At 39.7% G+C, this 21690-nt stretch overlaps 2 protein-coding genes across 11 annotated transcripts; one reads left to right on the forward strand and one right to left on the reverse strand.

The window, feature by feature from the left end:
• The first annotated feature begins 1071 nt into the window (after positions 1-1071).
• Positions 1072-14581, forward strand: LOC111582149 (dynactin subunit 1). 8 transcript variants are annotated; one of them, XM_055007647.1, is made up of 32 exons: positions 2914-3047; positions 3984-4049; positions 4148-4342; positions 4656-4737; positions 4847-4878; positions 5215-5235; positions 5844-5867; positions 6301-6384; positions 6776-6928; positions 7087-7110; positions 7575-7772; positions 7954-8158; positions 8299-8377; positions 8612-8771; positions 9057-9161; positions 9396-9587; positions 9718-9834; positions 9932-10084; positions 10165-10325; positions 10437-10605; positions 10811-10879; positions 11040-11252; positions 11344-11505; positions 11961-12092; positions 12175-12300; positions 12395-12537; positions 12637-12803; positions 13076-13194; positions 13275-13470; positions 13601-13674; positions 13767-13856; positions 13999-14581. In XM_055007647.1, exons 1-32 carry the CDS (start codon positions 3012-3014, stop codon positions 14134-14136), a joined length of 3885 nt encoding a protein of 1294 aa, XP_054863622.1. In that variant the 5' UTR covers positions 2914-3011; the 3' UTR covers positions 14137-14581. The 8 variants fall into 8 exon arrangements, with proteins under 8 accessions (XP_023146489.1, XP_035813534.1, XP_054863622.1 ...); XM_023290721.3 differs by lacking the exons at positions 2914-3047; positions 6301-6384 and adding an exon at positions 1072-1222 and having other exon boundaries at positions 5215-5241; positions 13073-13194; XM_035957630.2 differs by lacking the exon at positions 6301-6384 and having other exon boundaries at positions 2915-3047; positions 5215-5241; positions 13073-13194.
• Positions 14582-14588: 7 nt separating this feature from the next.
• On the reverse strand, positions 14589-21638 carry fam113 (family with sequence similarity 113). 3 transcript variants are annotated; one of them, XM_023290758.3, is made up of 10 exons: positions 21410-21638; positions 19774-19855; positions 19415-19494; positions 18880-19112; positions 17572-17722; positions 16822-17068; positions 16646-16702; positions 16093-16143; positions 15443-15571; positions 14589-15325 (listed from the first exon to the last, which is right to left on the reverse strand). In XM_023290758.3, exons 2-10 carry the CDS (start codon positions 19844-19846, stop codon positions 15189-15191), a joined length of 1158 nt encoding a protein of 385 aa, XP_023146526.1. In that variant the 5' UTR covers positions 19847-19855; positions 21410-21638; the 3' UTR covers positions 14589-15188. The 3 variants fall into 3 exon arrangements, with proteins under 3 accessions (XP_023146526.1, XP_023146534.1, XP_023146543.1); XM_023290766.3 differs by having other exon boundaries at positions 21218-21638; XM_023290775.3 differs by lacking the exon at positions 16093-16143.
• Between the last annotated feature and the right edge of the window lie 52 nt (positions 21639-21690).

Here is a 21690-nt window from a genome sequence, read left to right on the forward strand (position 1 = left end):
ACATGTTTCTTGGTGTTTTCCCTTAATAATACAAGCCCAAACAGCAGTGGACAAACTAATCGACACACTAAACACTGCAACACTTAAATGTTAATATTAAGGTGATTAACAAATATTTATATGAGCCACTGAACATTTATGACTGCAACAGGCTTGTTAGTGTGTATAAAAGATCAAGCAAGAGTGAATTATGTCCATCACATTTCTATGGAGGTGAATTATTAGCCTAAAATTGCTGATTTAGTTCAGCAGTAATCGAACAAATTAAATTCACCACAATATAAAACCAAGAAAAACATAAAATTTTCATATCGGAGGAGTAGGAACCTGATTTTTTCCTTTTAATGTGATAAATCAAAATAGCTCAATGGACTAACTGATGAACCCACTAATTTCCAACAAGTATATTTTAATGTTGAGGTGACAGACAAATATTCCAGCAAGAATTCAATATTCCAACAAATCTTATAGTGTGTATATGATGTCAGAAGTAGGGTAATTTCTATGGAAATAATGCTGTGAAATTGCTCATTTTGACTGAAAGTAAAAACAAAACAAAACAAAAAACCTTTTTATAGTCCCCCAAAAATAAAATAAAACCAAGAAATTAAAATGACCAATGATATAAAACTGAAAAAGGATCAAATTCTCACAATGGGGAAACAGGAACCAGATTTTTAAAACACACTTTCCCTCAATAAAAAGGGAAATCAAAGGAATTCAGTGGACTAATGGCTTAATCCATCAATCATTCCAAAATTAATATGTTCATGTGTTTTGCAACTATGTATAATGCACTTTGTACAGTCTAACATTAAATATTACAGCTTACTTTTTATGTATGCTGGTTTCGTGAAGTATAATTAATATTAATAGTATTTATTAAGTACGTTATTACCTTAAACTTAAACTTACCGTAAACTATCTTGACATTGTTTATGCCCTGTTATTCACATTTGGACTAAAAATCTCAGAAAACAACAATTACACAACGAGTTCTCCGGTCAGATGGAGGTTTTAATATGCAGCAACTCCTGCCGCCACTAGAGGCGCTGCTTGTTTCTCACTTTTCTTCTTCTGCTTATCTTTTGGTACCGGAAGTGGCCTGTCAATAAAACGGAAGAGACTCCCGGATTTATAAACTGGCATCCAAGAAGTCACAACAGAGGATTATAAACTGCATGAACACATCCAAAAGCTCAGTTTAAAGACCGTGTTCCAGGTGAGCTACGTTATAAAATACAGCTAATCTCTGTTAGCGTCTTTATAGCGATGTTCTCGGTCGCTTTAGCTAACCGGCTAACGTTACAAACCGACTGGGCGTTATAAAGCTATTCTAAATAAATACTAAAATAGACAGATAGCTATTTAAAAACCTCTTTATGTATGGCTGTGAGGATTGTTGTGAATGTAGCACAATGCAGCGACTTTAAAGCAGGATGGTTTTGTGTATCATGACATTTCTCATTTGGTACTTTGTCCTTTTTTGTTACAGCTAAAGCTGTTAGCGCATTTCTTGTCTGTGTTTTGCAAGTCTCATGGCAGAAAAACAATAAATCCTTCGAGTAGCTAATTTAACACCTTGCGTTTTAATTAGGAGTACCACGCGAACAAATGGTAGCTACTCTTAGCTAGCCACTGTTTATTAGTTGGCAACTGATTGAATGACTAATTAAGCTCATTAATAATATATGTTCGTAAGGCTGAACAGTTAATCGATTTCAAACCACATAAAACTGCTATCACAAAGGCTGCTATCCAGGCTAAACATTCTGCAACACAGCTGACCCATTATTTATTCGTATTTATTGTTTTTTCTCTAATTTATTACCCTGGTTAAAGCAAACTTATGTCTTTTTCTTTCACAGTACTTTGTTTACACCTACTTTTACACAGTACTTCTTATAGCATTTTTTATTCAGAATTTCTCAGATTTAGATTTGTATATTTATTCTTTTGCTGTCTGTTGTTATTGCTGAGTACTGCAACTCTATACACCATGTCAAATTCCTTGTGTGTGCAAACTCACTTGGCATTAAAGGCTTTTCCGATTCTGCTAATTATTATGGCTTTATTAACCTGCACGTAGCTCAAAAACAAACCAAAAAAATGCATCAAAATTGATGTAGTTGCTAATAATTGACATATATCTAGGTGGAATATTAATTAAAAAAAATCGTCTTACCGCAAGATAATCCAGAATAGTGATTTCATGTAAACAAAGTGGAATTTAAAGGATTAAAACCCTGAAAATGAATAAATATTTTGTTGTCATGATCAGGAATGACAGTTAAAAAAAAAATCTGTCCGTGTCTTTAAGGGCCTCTGTAACTTTTTAAAATTGATGCCTAAAAGTTAATTACCTAACTATTTTACTGTCATAGATTGTTTATCTAAAGGTCCTATTATTTTCAATTTGAAATCATTTCATTTTTTTATTGTCACTATTTTATTTCTTTAGCCTGACGCAATCACAGCTTTTTGTTTTATCTCTTGTGCCCTTTGTACATATAATAAATACATGCTTGGAACAATTTATATCTTTTAGGTTCTCATCAGATATTTTTCCCAAATTGTTCAGCTCAGTTTGATAGTCTGTTAAGGATTATATTATGTCGATTATTTTATGAAATACAAGCATATAATGTATAAACTAATGAAAAAAACCACAATTTCTCTTCATGTTCATACTTCTCGAGTAAGTGTCAAATAAATATATAGTTGTATCAATGTAAACTCTAGCTAATCCTTATCTCAGTGACTTCATGTAAAGTATCAAGCTAACATTCATGTGTCATTCCTATAAGAGACACAACAGCTAGCTAGCTATTACCCTCCCTTTCTCAGTTCAAATCAGCTCTGACGTTTTATGATGCTTGACAAAGATCCCTCCCTGAAATTCCTGTGTTGTCATCTCCTTCCAGAAAAGAGGAAGGGATGCAAAAATAGAGGAAAATTAGCACTTGAGCTCTGTCTTTGTTCCAGAGGTGAAATACAATTAACTTTTAATCATGGCTTTGAACAGACGACATTCTTATACTCCCAGGGTGAGTAACGAGGCCTCTTAACATCTAATAATGTTTGATTTTGTACATAGGCGAGGTTTGATGAATGCATTTGAAAGGTAATAATAAGACATATAAAAAGTAAGGGTTTGCAGCACTTACCATGAAGTGGATGCAGGATTCACCTCCTTGCATGTTGAGTCTTCATCAGATCAAATGTGTAAAAATATAGTTTACGTACAAATATAGATGATCCTGTAGAGAAGATAAAGTTACTGTCCTTACATTTAACTGGTTTTCTTTCCTCATTAATCCAAAGTCATGTTCATTTAAGTAGATTCTTAAAAATGATCTCCCAGTTTAAGTGTTTCACCTTCTATTATCGAGACGTAATAAACCTTTTCTATCTGGTTTTCTGCCCTGTGGTTGAAAACTGTGAGGTAGCATGAATTCACATGTCCCTACAGCTCTATAAAAGGATTAGATTCGTACTGCAGCCCTAGTTTGTCTTGAATGAGCATCTTTGTTCGAGCAAGGCAGAGACACGGCGTGTTTATTAGGATGTCTGTTCTTGTCCAGGACATATGACTGGTACATGCGCGTGGTTCTGTGCTCTGCAGCCTTAGGACTATCTTGTCCATGAATATTTTTAATTCCTAAGGCTGCTAGTAATAGTTGGACAGAGAGAACAATAGAACTTTACTGTTGCACATAAATCAAGGCTATTTGTTTGCAATCTTTGCAGGCCTATTAAAAATGTATCTAACAATCCCACAAAGTCATTTCTGCTTGACCAAGTGTAAGACATAGAAAGACATCATGCCTGAAGAATGCTTTAATTTAAATACTGAATTATCTGGTATTTAATGACCTTCTCTCTCCCTGCCATTGCCATTCAACATTCCTCTTCTTTCTTTTATCCACATTTTTTAATCCTTCTGCCTCTTTTTCTCAACCTGTATTCCCCAAATTCTTCAGCTGACCAGCCCACTGATCAGCAAAATGAGCAGTTCAGGAACAGTGGAGAGTGGGAAACCTCCCAAGGTAATTTAGACAAAATGAATGAATCAGAAATCCGTTAATTATCTCGCGTGTCGTGACTCACTGTCTCTGATCCTCATATCTTCACCTCCTCTCCTCAGATTGGCTCTATAGTAGAGGTGACAGGAAAGGGTCAGCGTGGAACTGTCGCCTACATTGGCACCACCCTCTTCGCCTCTGGGAAATGGGTGGGTGTCATACTGGACGAGCCCAAAGGCAAGAATGATGGCACCGTGCAGGGGAAACGTTACTTCACCTGCGAGGAAAATCATGGCATATTCGTCAGACAGTCCCAGGTTAGTGACATAATGATCAGTGTTTGTTGTACACATCAGTATTTGATGATTAACATCAGTCGCTGACAGTCATTCCTGTAGTTGTAAGCATGAGAACAGACACATGAAATATCATGGGACATAATAACTCCATTATACTTTGATTAGCATAAATTGTTCAAATGTATCAGACTTTCATCTTTTGTGAATACTGCCGTTTATTCTAGACATTTCCTTAGCCTTTCTTTTATTTACAAATGGACATTTGTAAGTGGTAATTTGTTCCTGCTTTTGTCATGCTGACCTGATTACACTCCCGTTTCACTCTGTGCAGATCCAGGTGGTGGAAGAAGGCTCTGGTGCCACCTCACCTGATACTCCTGAGTCTGGCACAACAAAGATACCAAAACAAAAAGGTGAGCAAGGAGCACAGAAAACTCATGTTTCCAAGACACAGTGCTTCAGAGTAAACAAAAAAAAAAAAAGAGGAAGAGTAGATAATAGTTCTTAATTTCTTTTCTCCAGACATTCCCGAGACTCCCAGAACAACCAAGCAGGTAAAGAACCAACGAGGACCTCACTGCTTTTCTGTCAGTTCAGTAAATTTGTGGGTTTTCTTTACGCTTCAACAAATGAAGATGATTTCTGTGGAGTAATACTAGTTTAAATGTACTGAAGGTGATTAATAAGATGAACAAAGAGTGATGGAATGACTTTCAAGCCTCTGTGTGGGATTTCATTCACAGTGTGACTGTGACCAGAGTGTTTTGTTTCAGAAACTTCCCCCAGTTTTTTTCCTCTTTTCTTTCTTCAACTACACAAACAGGTTTCTGTTTTGTGTCTCAGCTTTTGAGCTGAATTCTCATTTTCTTTTTTCTGAATACTTTTTGCAGATACCAGTGAACGTTAAGAACGTTAAGGTAGAAACATTTAAATTCAGCACGTTTGCTTTGCCTTGGTTCTTGTTGTGAATTGCACTAATGTGGCAACTCATCTTTTGCACCTAAATCTATTTCCCATCTGTTGATTTTTGCACGGGACCTAAAGACATAACTTGTGATTGATTCATGTTATTTTTGCTAAATATTCTCTTGATTTTCTCACTTTTTAAAAAAAATCTGGTGAAGGCATCTTGTGATACTGTACAGTCATCATGATCCTTACCATTGCTTGTAGCCTCACAATTCAATGACATCTTACCACAATTTTCCCCTCTTTTTTTTGCATGAATTTGCATTTTTATTCTGCTCTTGTGCCTTAAATCAATGAAAACAACTCTTCTTCAAAGTGGTGTTAATTGGTGCATGCAGCCATCAAGGTTAAGATCGGTCACTTTAAGCTAACAGTGAGTTTACATGCTTCTTACTTGCTGCTAATCTCTTATCTTGCTTCGCCGCTGGATGTGTGTGCGAATCTTTGTGTGTGTGTGTGTGTGTGTGTGTGTGTGTGTGTGTGTGTGTGTGTGTGTGTGTGTGTGTGTGTCCATCCTTTTCTCTACACCTCACCTCCTCCTCTCCTCCAGTCTTCTACCCGCCGTTCTGGAAAGGTGAGCCTGTCTACAGCAGACTGGAGGTCAAATGGGATCAAAACAGAATGTTTTTAGAGTGGCCGCTCATACTGTTCGTGTTATTTTTAGGTTTTATCTTTCTTTTTTTTTTTTATCAGGGTGATAGTTATATCAAGGCCAAACCTTCAAATGATTGACATCTTACTAAAGGCATTTAGATGGTGATGGTGTCTTGTTTGGTAGAAACTTTTTTTTTTTTTACCTATTTTCAAAAGCAGATTGTACGTCTCTGCACTACATACATCACACACCGTATAAATATAATCAAAATGAGATTTTAGTGTAACTGACTTGTAAGTTGAAGCTAAAGTACGACAAGGTTTTATTCTTCAGCTTAAAGGTAACTGCAGCATTTAGTCTCCAAGTACCTCATCAGAGTCCTAACACAGTCTCTATGATCCTGCTGTGGCAGTGGGGCACACCACGTCTCACAGAAACTACCTCCCTCCCCTCCCTCTTGGTACGTTTCCCCAAAGGCTCCAGTGTGTCGCTCACGGTACGCTCAGTCATATCACAGAACCTCACCTGGCACTGCACAGGGTGTGAAAGCTGTAGAGTGTAGTCCTTCGTGGCACAGGTGCATCGGTGTCTGTGAGAAGTTTTAGCATAGCATCCCTTGAAAAGGACACTGGGAGGTGATATGTTTGGATTTAGAAAACACATGAAATCAAGAAGATTATTGTATTTTTTTAACAAAAGATTTCAGGAATTGATCACTGGGTTTATCCAAGGTGCATGTTAGCAGTGGCACAAACACTTGCTTTGATGATTGCATTGTTTACTGACATGTAAATACTAACACAATGCCAATCCTTCCTTTCTCAGTCTGCTTCATTCCTCACCTTCTTCCTCTTGTTGCTCTCTGACACGTCTGCCTTTGTCGACAGGCGTCTCGTGAGAGTCTCTCGACGTCTCTGTCTGGTGATGTGAGTGAGGCCGGTCTGTCATCCCAGCAGGGTGCTCTGGGGGCTCCTGTCGTGCCTCAGCCCAGCGGGTCTCCTGCAGCAGCCGCCACCGCAGTTCCAGCCACTCCAAGCAAGGTAGATCACTGACTGCTGGAAACAAACGGAGAACAATAAAGTCTGGTTCATTTTCAGTCCCTCCAGCTTTGTCAGTACATTACCATTTCATTTTTGCATCCTATTCATCATTTTGATATTTTTGTTCTATTTCATCCATGTTGTTATTGTTTGACCAGGGGGAACCTGCCATATCCAAGCAGGTAGAGTTTTCTAATGGCTACATGGATGCTGATGACACCCGGCATGAATTAACTAACAAACACGTTGCATCAGAGGGAGAATGACCCTAAATACACCTTCTTAAATGTTTACTATGGTTCTGAACTGTCTTCACGGTGAATTTAATGGTGGTGATACATGTTTTAATTTGGCAAGACACTGAAAGAAATACTTCACTACTTCCACTACTGTGTTTGGAGGAAATTAATTAATCTGTCTCTGTTGCTCTTTATTCTCTGTAAAGAGGTGGTGTGTAGAGGTTAAAATTAATTCCAGTACTTGCTAATAAATTTGGAGTAATACAATTTACATTTATCATTTTGTTCTGGGTTTTAATTGGTGGAACTCAATCAAGGTTTTCTGGTATTTCTTTACTTCGGGGAAATAAATTAAGCCCACTTAATCCACGAAATTTGCTGATCACCTGCCCATCGATCCTTCTTAGGAGGAGGAGTCACTGCGAGCTCAGGTGAAGGACCTGGAGGAGAAGCTGGAGACTCTGAAGATGAAGCGAACTGAGGACAAGGCCAAGCTGAAGGAGCTGGAGAAACACAAGATCCAACTGGAGCAGCTTCAAGAGTGGAAGACCAAAATGCAGGAGCAGCAGACTGATCTGCAGAAACAACTCAAAGAGGCCAAGAAGGTACTCAGAAGAAAACAGTATTCATTATTTCTTTTAACTCCAAATAACATTGTCAGAATTTTTACAATGTGCAGTGGCAAAGATGAAATTTAAATTTTCCAAGCCTGTACAAATGAAAGAAGAAGCTCCTCCTCCATGCTTCTCTTTCTAATGTTTATTTTCTGCCTTCTGCTCTTCGTAGGACGCCAGGGAAGCACAGGAGGCCAAGGACCGCTACATGGAAGAGATGTCAGATACAGCAGATGCCATAGAGATGGCCACACTGGATAAAGAAATGGCTGAAGAGCGAGCAGAGTCCCTACAAGTGGAGGTGGACACACTGAAAGAGAAGGTGGAGGAGCTCTCTATGGACCTGGAGATCCTTAGACATGAGATATCAGAGAAAGGTGTGTAAGAGGAGAAATGACACCGCGTTGAGGATGAACAAAACAAAACAAAAAGACTTATTGCGCATTATAACTGTCTGTCTGTTACTCTTTCTCTCAGTGATCTTACTGACCATGACCCCTTTATTTTTCTTACATAGGCTCAGATGGAGCTGCCTCAAGTTACCAAGTCAAGCAGCTGGAAGAGCAGAACAGCAGGCTTAAGGAGGCTTTGGTCAGGTCAGTAAACTGTCTCTTAGAAGTACCTTTGAACTGAAGGTATAGACTGAGAAAGTTATAGATGCATAATAACATGAAAAAGTGAAAGATTTTGATAGAAACATGGATACTTTGTCATCATCATACAGTTAAATAGAAATCGAAGTATATTACTTTGTAGTAGAACCACTGAAGACAAGCCTCAAAACAGTTTGCACAACTAAAAAAAATCACTACTTTCTGCTTCCTGCTCAGGATGCGTGATCTGTCTGCCTCAGAGAAACAGGAACATGTGAAGCTCCAGAAGCAGATGGAGAAGAAGAACACTGAGCTGGAAACTCTGAGGACTCAGAAGGAAAAACTGCAGGAAGAAGTCAAGCAGGCAGAAGCCACCATTGATGAACTGAAGGAGCAGGTGAAGACAGGGAGACATGAAAATAGAGAATGAATACAGATGAAGCTGGTGCTTTTACATGATTACTTACATTAAAAAAATATACTCAAACATAGTTACTGACAAAAATGCTTAGATTTATGGATGTATAAAAGAAGCAAGGACTACATTTGTAAGTCAAAATTGAACTATATCTACAGTTTATACCTTCTGTTGTATTTGTGTGTGTGTGTGTGTGTGTGTGTGTGTGTGTGTGTGTGTGTGTGTGTGTGTGTGTGTGTGTGTGTGTGTGTGTACATGTACCAGGTGGATGCTGCCTTGGGGTCAGAGGAGATGGTGGAGACCTTGACGGAGAGGAACCTTGACCTGGAAGAGAAAGTCAGAGAGCTGAGAGAAACAGTCACTGATCTGGTCAGTGCAGCTGCATTTCTAATTTATCTTCAGTGTTCTCACCAGAGATTTGTGTATTTTATAGGACAGCCCAAGATACTCTAATAATCAACAGTCATTTGATGAATCACCAACAGGATGGTAAACGTAACCAGAGGCAATAATGCAAAAGTAAAAGAAAAGGACCGAAATAGGATGTTTACCATGTTCCTTTCATCAACCAATCACTGGACCCCTTTTTTTTTGTGCCAATAGGAAGCTATCAATGAGATGAACGATGAGCTCCAGGAGAACGCCAGAGAGACAGAAATGGAGCTGAGGGAGCAGTTGGACATGAGTGCGGCGAAGGTCAGAGAAGCAGACAAAAGGGTAGAAGCTGCTCAGGAGACTGTGGCTGATTACCAGCAGACCATCAGTAAATACAGAGAGCTCACTGCTTCTCTTCAGGTAGGTGGATAGAGGAAACACACAACACTGTCAAGGTAGCAGCAGAGAATTCACACTAGTTGTTAAAGCATTAGACTTGCAGTTTGTGCAGTGAATGCCATGACACTGTGAGCTATTTTCTGCCCATCAGGATGCCAACAGGGAGCTGATCAGTCAGCAGAATGCAAATGCAGAACAAGTTCAGCAACCACCTGCAGAGCTGTTTGACTTCAAGATCAAGTTTGCAGAGACCAAGGCTTATGCCAAGGTAGGAAATCTGCATGATGGCTGAGTTTACCTAATTCCCCAGTGTTGTTGCTGATTTTATTTTCCTACTTAAAGACCAACAATCTCTGTGTCTCCAGGCTATTGAGATGGAGCTGAGGAAAATGGAAGTGGCTCAGTCCAACCGACAGGTGTCCCTCCTCACCTCCTTCATGCCGGACTCCTTCCTGCGTCACGGTGGAGACCACGACTGTGTTCTGGTGCTTCTGCTCATCCCCAGGCTCATCTGCAAGGTATGAGGTCGTCCGACAGCCCATTTCAATTGTAGTCAGTCGGTTTTGGAACTAATGTACTTGTATTCTCTGGCTTGAAGGCTGAACTGATCAGTAAACAGGCTCAGGAAAAGTTTGACTTAAACGGGAACCTGGTCCAGGGAGCAGGGCTCAGAGGGCCTCCAGGAGAACAGCGCAGTTTTGCTTCAGGACTGGTCTACTCCCTCAGTCTGCTGCAGGCCACCCTGCACAAATATGAGCAGTAAGCAGTAACATCGAAGAAATTTGAAGTATTGTGCAAGTAAAAACCTCTAGAATGATGACAATCTGTTGCTATGTACCTTATTTACCAGCTAGATGTGTTTGTTTCTAGGGCTCTGAATACCTGCAGCGTGGAGGTTTTTAAGCGCATGGGGACTCTCTACACTGAAATGAGCTTCCATGAGCGCTCTCTGGATTATTTCATAGACCTGCTGCATAAAGACCAACTGGATGAGACTGTTCAGGTGGAACCGCTGACTAAAGCCATTAAATACTATCAGGTAACAAAGAATATTTTTTTATACATCTCATTCAGTCCGTTAAACCTTCATTGTACAACTATTATCAAATGTATCAAAAACATATCCTAAACCGGTATGTCTATGTATGTACATCCTCATATGGCTAAAACATTTCATGGACAATATCTAACTATTCAGATACAGTATTTTCTTAAATGTATCTCACGACTGTTATTTCTTCCAGCAACTGTACAGTGTCCATCTGGCTGAACACACTGAAGACTGCACAGTGCAGCTGGCTGATCATATTAAGGTACTTCAAGCTTGTTTTGACTTTGTTAATACAGAGCAAACAGAATTCTGCATTCTAACCTGGTTTCAAAAGAGGCTTCGATTGTTTAGTAAGATTTGGAGAAACAACAGGATAAGAATATAGTTCTAGGTTTTCTCTAATTGCACCATCTCACCTCCAGTTTACCCAGAGTGCCCTGGACTGTATGGGAGTGGAGGTGGCTCGTCTGCGGGCGTTCCTGGCGGCAGGACAGGACGGCTCTGGCCTCTCGGTTCTTTTGAAGGACCTGGACACTTCCTGCTCAGACATCAGACAGTTCTGTAAGAAGATCCGCCGCCGCATGCCCGGAACTGATGTCGCTGGAGTTCCTGCTGCTCTCAATTTTGGACCACCGGTACAGAAACAAACACGAGACACACAATTAAATGACTAACTGAGCTAACTACAGTGCATGTTTGACTGATGCGTCATGTCTCACCTGGCAGGTGTCAGAGACGCTGACGGAGTGCAGGCGCCAGCTGACCCGTGTGGTTGCAGTTCTCCAGGAGGTGACTGCAGCTGGAGCTCAGATGGTTGCTCCTCTGGGAGAACAGGAGGGTCTCAATGCTCTCAGACTGGAGGATACTGCTTGCAAAGTTGTTGAGCAGGTAATGTCATATTTAGCAGTTGTGGCCGATTGTTCAGTCCACGCTACACATAAACAACAGACTCCTTGGTGATGTTTAAATATTGTTAGAGTTTTGGTATGAGGGCATTTCTTGATAATCACAGGTAATACCACTAAAGCATATAATCAGGATTCCTCTTAACAACATAGCAGTGCAAAATGTATTATTAAAACATTCAAATTCAGTCAAGTTGTCAGACATATGGTAATTATATATCACAGTGTACTTTTGTTTTATTGCTGCTCTAAAGTAGTAATCAAATAAACTACAATAGGCATGCACCAAATAATGTCAGGTTTATTTTTAAGATTTTAAGACACTAAGTCTTGTGTTCTGAACGTTATCCAGAACATCAGTAGTGATTGCATTACATGGAGGTGGATATAAAATGCTACTGTCTCATTGTGCTCTGCATCCGCACTCTGTTCCTAAAGATTTACGGCACACATGGCGTGAACGGCCCGGAATTACTGCGACAGTCGTGCAGCTCTGTCATTGCCACCATGAACAAGATGGCTACAGCCATGCAGGAAGGAGAGTATGATGCTGACAAACCACAGGGGAAGGTAAGCGTATGTCTTCGCTTTTTCATGTTGTATTTCAAAATTCAGACATTGAAAACTCGCGTTGGTCCATTCCTGTCTGTAGACTTCTCCAGTGGAGGTAAGAGCATCCACTGTCAGGGCTGAGATGACTGATGCTGAGGGTCTGGGAGTCAAACTAGAAGACAGAGAAACAGTCATCAAGGAGCTGAAGAAGTCCCTTAAGATTAAGGTAACACACTGAAGAAATGTCATGCAAAAAAATCTGTCAAAATGAAAGTAGATGATGAATGAACATATATAATTGGTGTCCTTGTCTTTCCCAGGGTGAGGAGTTGAGTGAGGCCAGTGTCCGCCTGAGCCTTTTGGAGAAGAAGTTGGACACCTCCACCAAAGATGCTGATGAACGAGTGGAGAAGATTCAGACCAAACTGGATGAGAACCTCGCCCTGCTGAAGAAGAAAGAAAAGTCGGAATGATAAAGATCCTGAGTGTTCATCACCTTTCTCTCATCTCTCTATTATGATTCCTATTTCCCTCCTTGCTAACCTCCTTTCCTCATCTTCAGGGAGTTTGAGGAGACGATGGACGCTCTGCAGGCTGACATCGACCAGCTGGAGGCAGAGAAGGCAGAGCTGAAACAACGCATTAATAACCAGTCAAAGATGACAATCGAAGGCCTAAGAAGTTCTCCTGCCTCTGGGATAGCCTCCATCGTTCAGGGATCTGCAGGAGGTGAATTACTGTGCAGTTATGGCCACGTATTCTCAGCAGGTGGAAATGTTGGCATTTTAGGTTTGACAAGATGCAACATCCGCCTACTTAACCTTTAGAAAATCAGGTTGTGCATGAAGTTTTAATTGTATAGATGTAAGTGTATTTTTCCCACCAGGCACTAACTATGTAATAGTCTCCAAAGTTTGTTGGGGAAAAAGACAATGTCAAAAGACAAGTGCAAGATGTCAGTTTTACGTCTCTTACCATTTTACTTTTCCTCCCTCCAGCAGGTGTGCCTCCATCCATGGCAGGACCAATGCAGGTGGTGGATTCTCCTCTCCTCAGGCAGCAGGTTGAGGCCCAGAGACTCAGCATTAAACACCTCAAGAATGAAAACAACAGACTCAAGGTACGCTGGATTTAAATTATTATCATACTGTGATGCTGTAACCCCAGTTATGCTGACCTGGACCACATTTTACTTTGCAGGCAGAAAAGATGAGAGCCCAGTTGGCCTCCCTGCCACCACTCTGCCCTCCCAGACTCCCACAAGTGTCCAAAGAAAGCTCCATGCCTCCAGAAGGACTAAACACAGGCATCTATCGTCGGACCGACCAGCTGCTGGCCACCCTGCTCAAACTGAGTGCAGAGGTTAAAGTGGTGGACATTACTGGAAAGACAGCAGGTGTGTGTGCCTGTTTTCATTGGATACATTTTCCTTTTACCATTGATTTTAGTTTCTAGAGCAGACTTTTGTGTATGCGTTTGCTGCTGGTGTCAGATCCAGTTCATTCTTCCTCTCCTGTTTCTTCCAGTTAGTGCCAGCGCCCAGCTGCTGGAACAAACCGCTCGACTGCAGAACCTCAGTGATGCTCTGGACAAGCTCAAGGTCACACTTTAAGACTTATTTTTACCACGTCCACCAGCAATACAAAATACAGTCCTCGAAAACATTGCGTTCCAACTTTTTTTCTGTTTCAGGGCGAGGTAGCTGAACATGTGGTCTCATATCAGCCTGGAGCAAAGGCTTCCTCTGACTTTGCCACGTTCCCCATCTCCTCCTTTGTTAAGGTAGTGCCAACGAATACATCGACTACATGATTCAACAAAGTTTTCTTTCCTATTCACAAGATTTTAATACTTATTACTAGACTGAAACTGCACATTAGCAAATGTACAATTTTATCATGAGTATATTTGTGTCGTTTCCCAGGCCAAGGAGGAGAAGCAGGGAGGAACAGTGTTTGTAGGTCGTGTTGCCATCCCATGCACCCGTGGACAGGAACAAGTACATCGCCTCGTCCTGTCACAGCAGCAGCTGCACAAAGTGCATCGTCTCCTCATGGTCTAAGATGCTGCATTGGCCTGCAGCTGTGATCGACAGCGCATCAAGAAAAGCTTATTTTTTTTTGTTTTCCTTTGCCCAATCCCTGTTCTCGTTCCAGCTAACATTTCACTTCAACATTTTCCTCTATTTATCTCTTTTGCTTTCCACTGTTCTCAGGAAACTTTATCTGCAAAGTTATAGCACTAATACAATTGACCGACAGCAGGGTCTTTATATTGATGTAAAACTGATTGGTGTTGGATCATTTTTCACAAGTCCAAGACTATTGAATGTCACATGAAGGTGTCTTGTTTTCATCATTGAGAGTTTGTGACCAATTTTGACAACTCATTGTGAAACTGGGGAAAACTAACAAGTCATTTTTACTGTACTTGCACCAGTTGAGAGCAGTTTCCCTTTGTATCTTTTGTATTTGTAGTAATTCAGACAATAAAAGTAAGCAGTTCAACTTCAGAGCAAAAAATGTCATTTATTGAAGTTCTTATCTAACACGTTTAACATGTTTTGACACACAAAAAAAACGCTCCTGAAGTTTGCAGTCTAATTTGAAGGTCCAATGCCAGCTCTTATGAATGAGGATTCTCAAAATTGAGCAGTGTTCAGTTTGGTCAACCAGAATCAATAAAGTTTTTTATTGTATCGTTACTGGCCTGGGAAAACAGATCCAAAGCAGTTTCTCAACCACTTCTGATTTTACATGTCACAGAAAATCACTAATGATAATGAATGTTGAAATAAGTCTTAAAGCCTATAAGGAAAAAAAAATCTATACCATACCTGACCAGTGAAGAGACTACTAGAACCATTGTGTTAAAATAAGGTATGACATAACGCTCAATTGTAAAAAGTGAATTTTAAAATAAGTCAAACAGTGCGATCCTGAAATTTTAGTCAGCTTAAATGAAGTGAAGCAACTGACGCAAAAAGATTGCACAATTAAAAATATGTCAAAATTCAAAATTTAAGAGAGCTGGTGAAAAAAAAAAGTTGAGTTCCACTAAAGCAACAACTGAAGCACAACAAATGCTAAATAGTGGACTAAGCTTGTGAACACTTCAGTAATAATGATGATGTGAGTATTTGCTTGTTTTGGTGTTTGTGTATGGAGTATAGTGTTGACGGTTGTTCCGGCTCCTCTTAATGTATGCCTGGCTCGGTCTGTACAGGTAGTTGGAAGACCTGTAGTCCCAGTCTGCAAAACGTATGGGACACATTAATAAAATCCTAGAGTGGAATTTGACCTGGGTGATGTGGTTGAAGGACAAAACATTACCAGTTCATTCTACCACAGGTATACTGACACACTTACCCTGTCTATCCTGTCTGTATTCATGGTGATGGGCTTGCAGGAGAGGCTGCAGTGGGACGTGACCTCTGGGAGTTTCAAAGTGCATGGAGCTCACAGGCAAAGAATCACTGTAGGACTCCTCGTAACGCCCTGAAAAAGAGACAAGAGGTGGTAAAGAGATGGTAGAAGAAGAGGAAATGTTTAAGAAATCCTGACCAGGTAAGAGGATGTTTCAAAGTGTCCAGAAGTGGTTAAAATAATCCACTTCAAAAAGTAAAATTCTCTTAAGAAATGAGTAATCAGTCTTCAAGGTGAAATATTTTCCAGGGATTGTTTTGGGGTAAAGTTTGTTTCCAGCAACCTGCTTCATGGCTTAGGCACCGAATAAAACTCCACTGCAGTGAGAGAACATTTAGGTTTGTTTTATTTTTGTTTGTTTTTTTAGATGGCAGTCACGCTGCATTCTGAAAGAGCTACGATAAGGAAGTCTAGGTTTATAAATTGGACTGGATTTGCTTGAAACAGAATAATAAACAACCAATATGAGACAATGAAACTACCCAGAAGACATCAAGTATTTCAAGGATTTTTTTGCATTTAAATCACAGATCAAACACACAAAAACAGTCATTAAGTACAAAACAAAAAACCTGTCCATTTAGATGCTTTACCAGTGTTAGAAAAAAGATTTCCCGGCGGAGGGTAGTAGTAGTTTGAAGCACCTATGGAGGAGACACACTTCAGATAAAGCAGCATGACATGAACCAGCAAACTGACACAAGAACTGATTAAGTTCATCAGATTTAAAATAATGTTGTGGTCACTCTCTGGAAACTAACTTTCATGTTGTCATAGTCTGCAGATTTCAGATTAATTTAAGCTCTAGGTATGCTACGTAACTTAGAACAAGTGAAAAATGAAGCCAGCATCCAATGGGGAATCTCAAATAATTAATTCCAACATGGATTTTATTTCTACTGTGATTTGATAACCTGTCTGGTCAGTACTGTAACTGCATAGTCAAGTTCTTAGTGTAGGATGCTATTTGAAAATGAGTTGACTGTTGATGGACAGTAAACCTGAGGAACGTGACGAGTCGTCTTATATAAAATTCGACAGCTGACTAACATATGTCCTCATGTAGATTATTGTGATTCATATAACAAATATTTGCTTTCCCATTACTAATGAATAAATCTTCATCAGCATGATCTGATGTATTACCTGTGAGTTCTGGAGCACGACCACGGGCTGGCTGCTGATCAGTAGCTTCAGTGTGCTCTAGAAAGTACAAACTCATTTCAGCTTAAATTGAGTACATAAATAAACCATAACAAGTCCCAGCTTATGGTAGGAGAGCCTACTTTGTCCTTTCTGTGTGTGTGAGCAGACTTCCTCACCATCAGATGTCAAGGTACTGGGCAAAATCACCCCCCAGGCCTCTGCAATGTGCTGCAGCAGAAGAGTGGTTATCCTGCGGTGGGCGAGGGCGTTCCAGTGGACTCCATCCTTTGTACGATGTTGCAAGGAGAAACGGAACTGGAAGTGGAGGTCCAACACGTCCATTCCATACTCATCGGCCAGAGTCCCACTGTAGAAGTTGGCTTCGACGACGTCGTAACGCAGCTGGGCGGCTTTGTGTTCAATCTGAAGAGGAACAAGGAGAGAAGCTGAAGCTTTAAGGCTGACAGAGCAGCAGAATGGACAAACCAGCCTCTTATCCTTCAGACATGTGGAGAAAAAAATTTATCTAGCTATGATATAGTTGAGCAAGTCATCTTTTGTGTACATGATGTGAAATTAATAACTACATCTACAGTGATGAGTTTCACAATGAGCTTAAAGTTTCTACTATGAACAAACACACATATTGCAAGGGTGAAAGTGGCGAAAAAAGTAAGAAATAAAAAACAGAATTATTTACTTGAATTATTCTGATAAAGTTTACTTGAAAACCATGAAGTCAGTTGGCTCTGAGGACAGTGACAGCTGCAGTCCTAGTTATCCACTACAAGTGTCTCACAGTTGGTGTGAACTCCCAGTAAGGAGGTATAAAATGTGATACTTTTTAAAAGTGAATGTGTCAACTTGATCCAACACCACCAGATTTCCATGTCCAGGTATGGTGCGGACATTTGTGAATGACGTACCTCTTGCACCAGGAAGCCACCTCTGATCCTCTCCCCTAGGGGCATGGTGAGATTCCATATAATCAGTGTCTCTTCTGGCATAATGTCCCTTAGCTTGCCAAAGAACTTCTCTAGGTTCTCCTTGTAGTCACTGATCCACCTGGAACTGTATCTACAAAACCCAACACAAATACACTCACTGGTCACTACAATAGGGCTAAGAAAAAACTTAATTTCCATTGACTCACTCTTGTGTAGTCTTTAACTCAGACCTGAACTTTAAGGCTTCTGTTGGATTAGTGACCAAACGTGCCTCCAAGCACCTCAAAAATATTATTGAAGTACAACATTTCTTTCTCTGAGTGACAAAAACTGATACATACTTGTTTCTAACAGGCTTGACTCTACCCATAAAACCCACTTCTTCAGTCTGGCTCTTGACTAAGTATGGTTTATAGATATTTCTTACTTTTTTATTGTTTTATGTTCAATTAAACCTATTTGTCTTTTAAATCTATTTTTTTAAATTCTAGTTTTTGCTATTTCATTGCATTTTAAGGCTTTGACGTTTAATCTAACTGTACCTTGGTTTTAATTATGTTATTTTTATGTTTTTCTTTTATTTATTCCTTTTTATCTTGCTGTGTTTTTACTCTATACTTGTTCTGTCCTTTTATTTTTGGCCCATCAGTCATTTGTGGAGCACTTTGAGTTACACCAAGCTGTATAAAATGTGTTAAAGTTAATACATTTTCAGTTTTTGTTAACATTGTCAAAAATTCTACCTCTACTGTGATCATAGGGGGTGATCTACTTAATGTACACGAGGAGGGCAAAAATTTAGGAACACTTTCAAATGTAATGCAGTCCAGTTTAAAAGTCCAGATTTCACAGGTGCACCTAATGAACTGGCAGGTGAGTAAAAATCTATATGTGAAAAATAACATTACAACAAAAAAATGGTTCTCTTAAGACCTGTGATACCCATCTTCCATGAATCTGCACTGATGCTAAGGAAAACAAACGGCAAACCTCAACTGGAAGGACACAGTGCACCACCCAGACAGTGTAATCTTGTAGTCCTGCTGCTCCTACTCTACAGACTGCTAGGGGGTTCACAGGATTTCTGGATTTGAGCGGCAAGTTTTGCCATTGCGTCTCTCTTTTTTGACCACCACACACTGCAGCACTAATGCAAGATTTGTATCTAACTCTGTTGTGCACAGGACTCACTCCCCAAACTTCTGAATTCAGTTGCTCCGAAATGACAAAACCACTTTGTGGAAATATCAAATTGATAGCTGGGTGATGGTTACGCCGCCTACCCACCTTGAAATATCCCAAACGCAGGAGTTGACAATGACAACATCTGGTTTCATGCCATGTTGGAAGTCCTCTAGGATGCTCTGCATGTAGTGCGAGTAGATGCGTGTCACAAAGTAAAAGCGGACCAGATGGTGGTCTGATTGAAACTGCCGGACCTCTCTGTAGTTACGCCCATTGTGCATTTGGCTCAGGCAGCCTCCTTCCACCAGGCAGTCATTTTCGAAGCTCATCTCCCCCTGAAGGAGTAAGTGTGAGGACAACAGATCAAGCAGGGAGAGATCGACCCATCACAGAAATCAGAATGACATTTATCCTGGGACAAAAACAAGTTTTTAAAATAAAAGGCGTGTTAAAGTTCAAGTGGATATGTTGCCATGCTAAACTTTATGTGATTAAAGCATAAAGAAATTATACTATTAAACAGAAATATTCTTGCAATAATAATGAATTATATTTATACAGCAAACAGATATTTTGTCCAGTGGTATGCACTTTTTTTAATACGATCCCGTTCAAGCTGATAAATATTAGTCCTTGCCTTGGTTTTCAGTTGTTGTGCACTGATATATTTCTCCTGTTGCAGCAGCAGAACAAGGTCCTTGTATACAGACCGCTGAACTGAGGAGGAAATACACACAAAGATCAAATTTCTGCAACCCAGAATGCCCTTACATTCAATATATATTAACTAGACTTTTAAAATCAGCTTGGCACATGGACAGTCAACATCACCGCTTGAAATGCGACAGCACAAGTTAATCTACCTGCCAGTTGATTTAGGAGCAAGAGGAACCAATTTTGCAATTACATGAGCGCGCCTTGCTTGCTGCAAAGACAGTTTTAGGTATATAGCGGTTCAAATATAATTTAATAGAGGAGGATTTAACGGTTACTCACTGGAGTCTCCCAACACCACAATGAACTTGTTATGGAGCAGCTGGCTGGCCTCCTGGTGGCTCACGTGCATCATTGCCTCCTCCTGTTAATCACAAATCCAAACACCGTGGTTCCTTCCCATTAAAACACTATGACTGTAAAAGGTCCAATTAACAAATGACGTTCTCTGTGTTGATGTTAAGACGAGACACTACAGGCAAAGTTTTTTTTTTCTTTTCCATGCACAGGTCAATTTTGAGATTTTGCTATGACAATGCGTCTTCCAGTAATAAAGTAAAAACATCACAAATACACATTTAGGTGTTTAATTTACTACTTTGTCTATTTGTGTCTGGAGATTTAATATTACACAAATCTTTAAAGGCCATTTTATCATGAGTTTTATCCTCTCATACTGAGCCTGAAATATCTACTTAACTCCACATTTTCCAGTTGGATTCCTATTTATATTCTAAAGGTTTCAGGAGAGGGGCTTGTCTAGATATCAGTCAAAGGTTGATTTATACAAGATTTTATTCCTAAAATCATGGCAGTATTTCCCGATGTATGGACTGTAAAGAGAACATGTCCAAAATCCCTAAAAGTCTTTGCCACCAATATATCAACAAGTTTTTCCAGGGTTCCTAGATATATGCAGTACATTATTTAATTTTAAACAACATATAATACAAAAAGTTTTTGTTGATTTGTATGCAATCAACTGGAGATTTTTTTATATATTATATTTATTAATTAACGATGTATTTTGCAGAGACAACCCATAATTGAAAGTAAACACACCAAGAGTGAGTTAGCAGCAAGTTTGCATCCGTTTTTGCTGGACAGGAGACAAAAAACTACCACAGAATAATAAATACAGTTTATAAAACAATACAAAAACGTACATGTACAACGTACTATACAAAAAATGAAAATCTTTCATTGGTAGTGGCACTTTAGTCAAACCTTGAGGCTGGTTTTAAACACTCCAAAGCCCGCTGAGTCTGTAATGTGGTTTGAATTTCACTTCAGCACAGCTTTAACTGACAACACGGATTAACCAAAAAGCTGTCTTTCTGAACTTTGGTAGCCCATCTCCTCTAGTCTAGTCCTAACTGAACTGCTTCTGTCTGGGTGGACCAGGCATCTTTTGAAAGGAGAGGATCCAAGATTATGAATAATTTTAAACATCAGGCGTGCATGAAATGTCAAATTTGAGAAAAATATTTGTTGTTTATTTCAAAAGACTGCATACATATTAGTAAAAATCTATCCCATTCACCAGGAGAGTTGGAGTTTAGTGAGGTGGGCCCAAGTGCAACAAACAGGCTACACCGCTTGTTAGCCACAATTAGCATTAGTAAAGACGGTTAAGAAATTAGCATTAGTATGCTAATAATACCACCTTAGGGAAATTAAGTGACTTCTGCACAACTTACATTAGCTTTAAGTGATGTATACTTACCAGTGTTGAATCCAGAAGCTAACCGTAGATAAAATTTACAGCTATAGCTAACTCCTAACCGCCATTTTAAAACTGAAGCTACTTTGCTCTCGGTATCTTTAGCTACTTTTTAAAACACACTTAGCTACCGTTAGCCGACTTACCATGAGAGTAAATTGGCACAACTTACTTAATTTGAATTAAATAACTTACTCCTGTAGAAAGTTTGATACTCCTTTCACAACTTCAAGTTGAAAGAAAACGCTTCGCCGTGTAGCTTCAAAATTTAAGTGTAAATAAGTCGTTTTAGCCGTTAATCTGAAACACGCAGGTGCCGCCAATCAGGTGACGCTTTCAAAGACCGTCGGACAATCAAGTTGCGTGTTGGATTTACTGACCTTTGTATTGTAGATAACACATTTTTAAAATAAAACTGAAATATACTTTTTCAAAATTTCTGAAAAGTGATTGCATGCGTCCCTTGTGTAATTACC

The sequence above is a fragment of the Amphiprion ocellaris genome, chromosome 23, assembly GCF_022539595.1.
Source record: "Amphiprion ocellaris isolate individual 3 ecotype Okinawa chromosome 23, ASM2253959v1, whole genome shotgun sequence".
Taxonomy (NCBI): Eukaryota; Metazoa; Chordata; class Actinopteri; family Pomacentridae; genus Amphiprion; species Amphiprion ocellaris.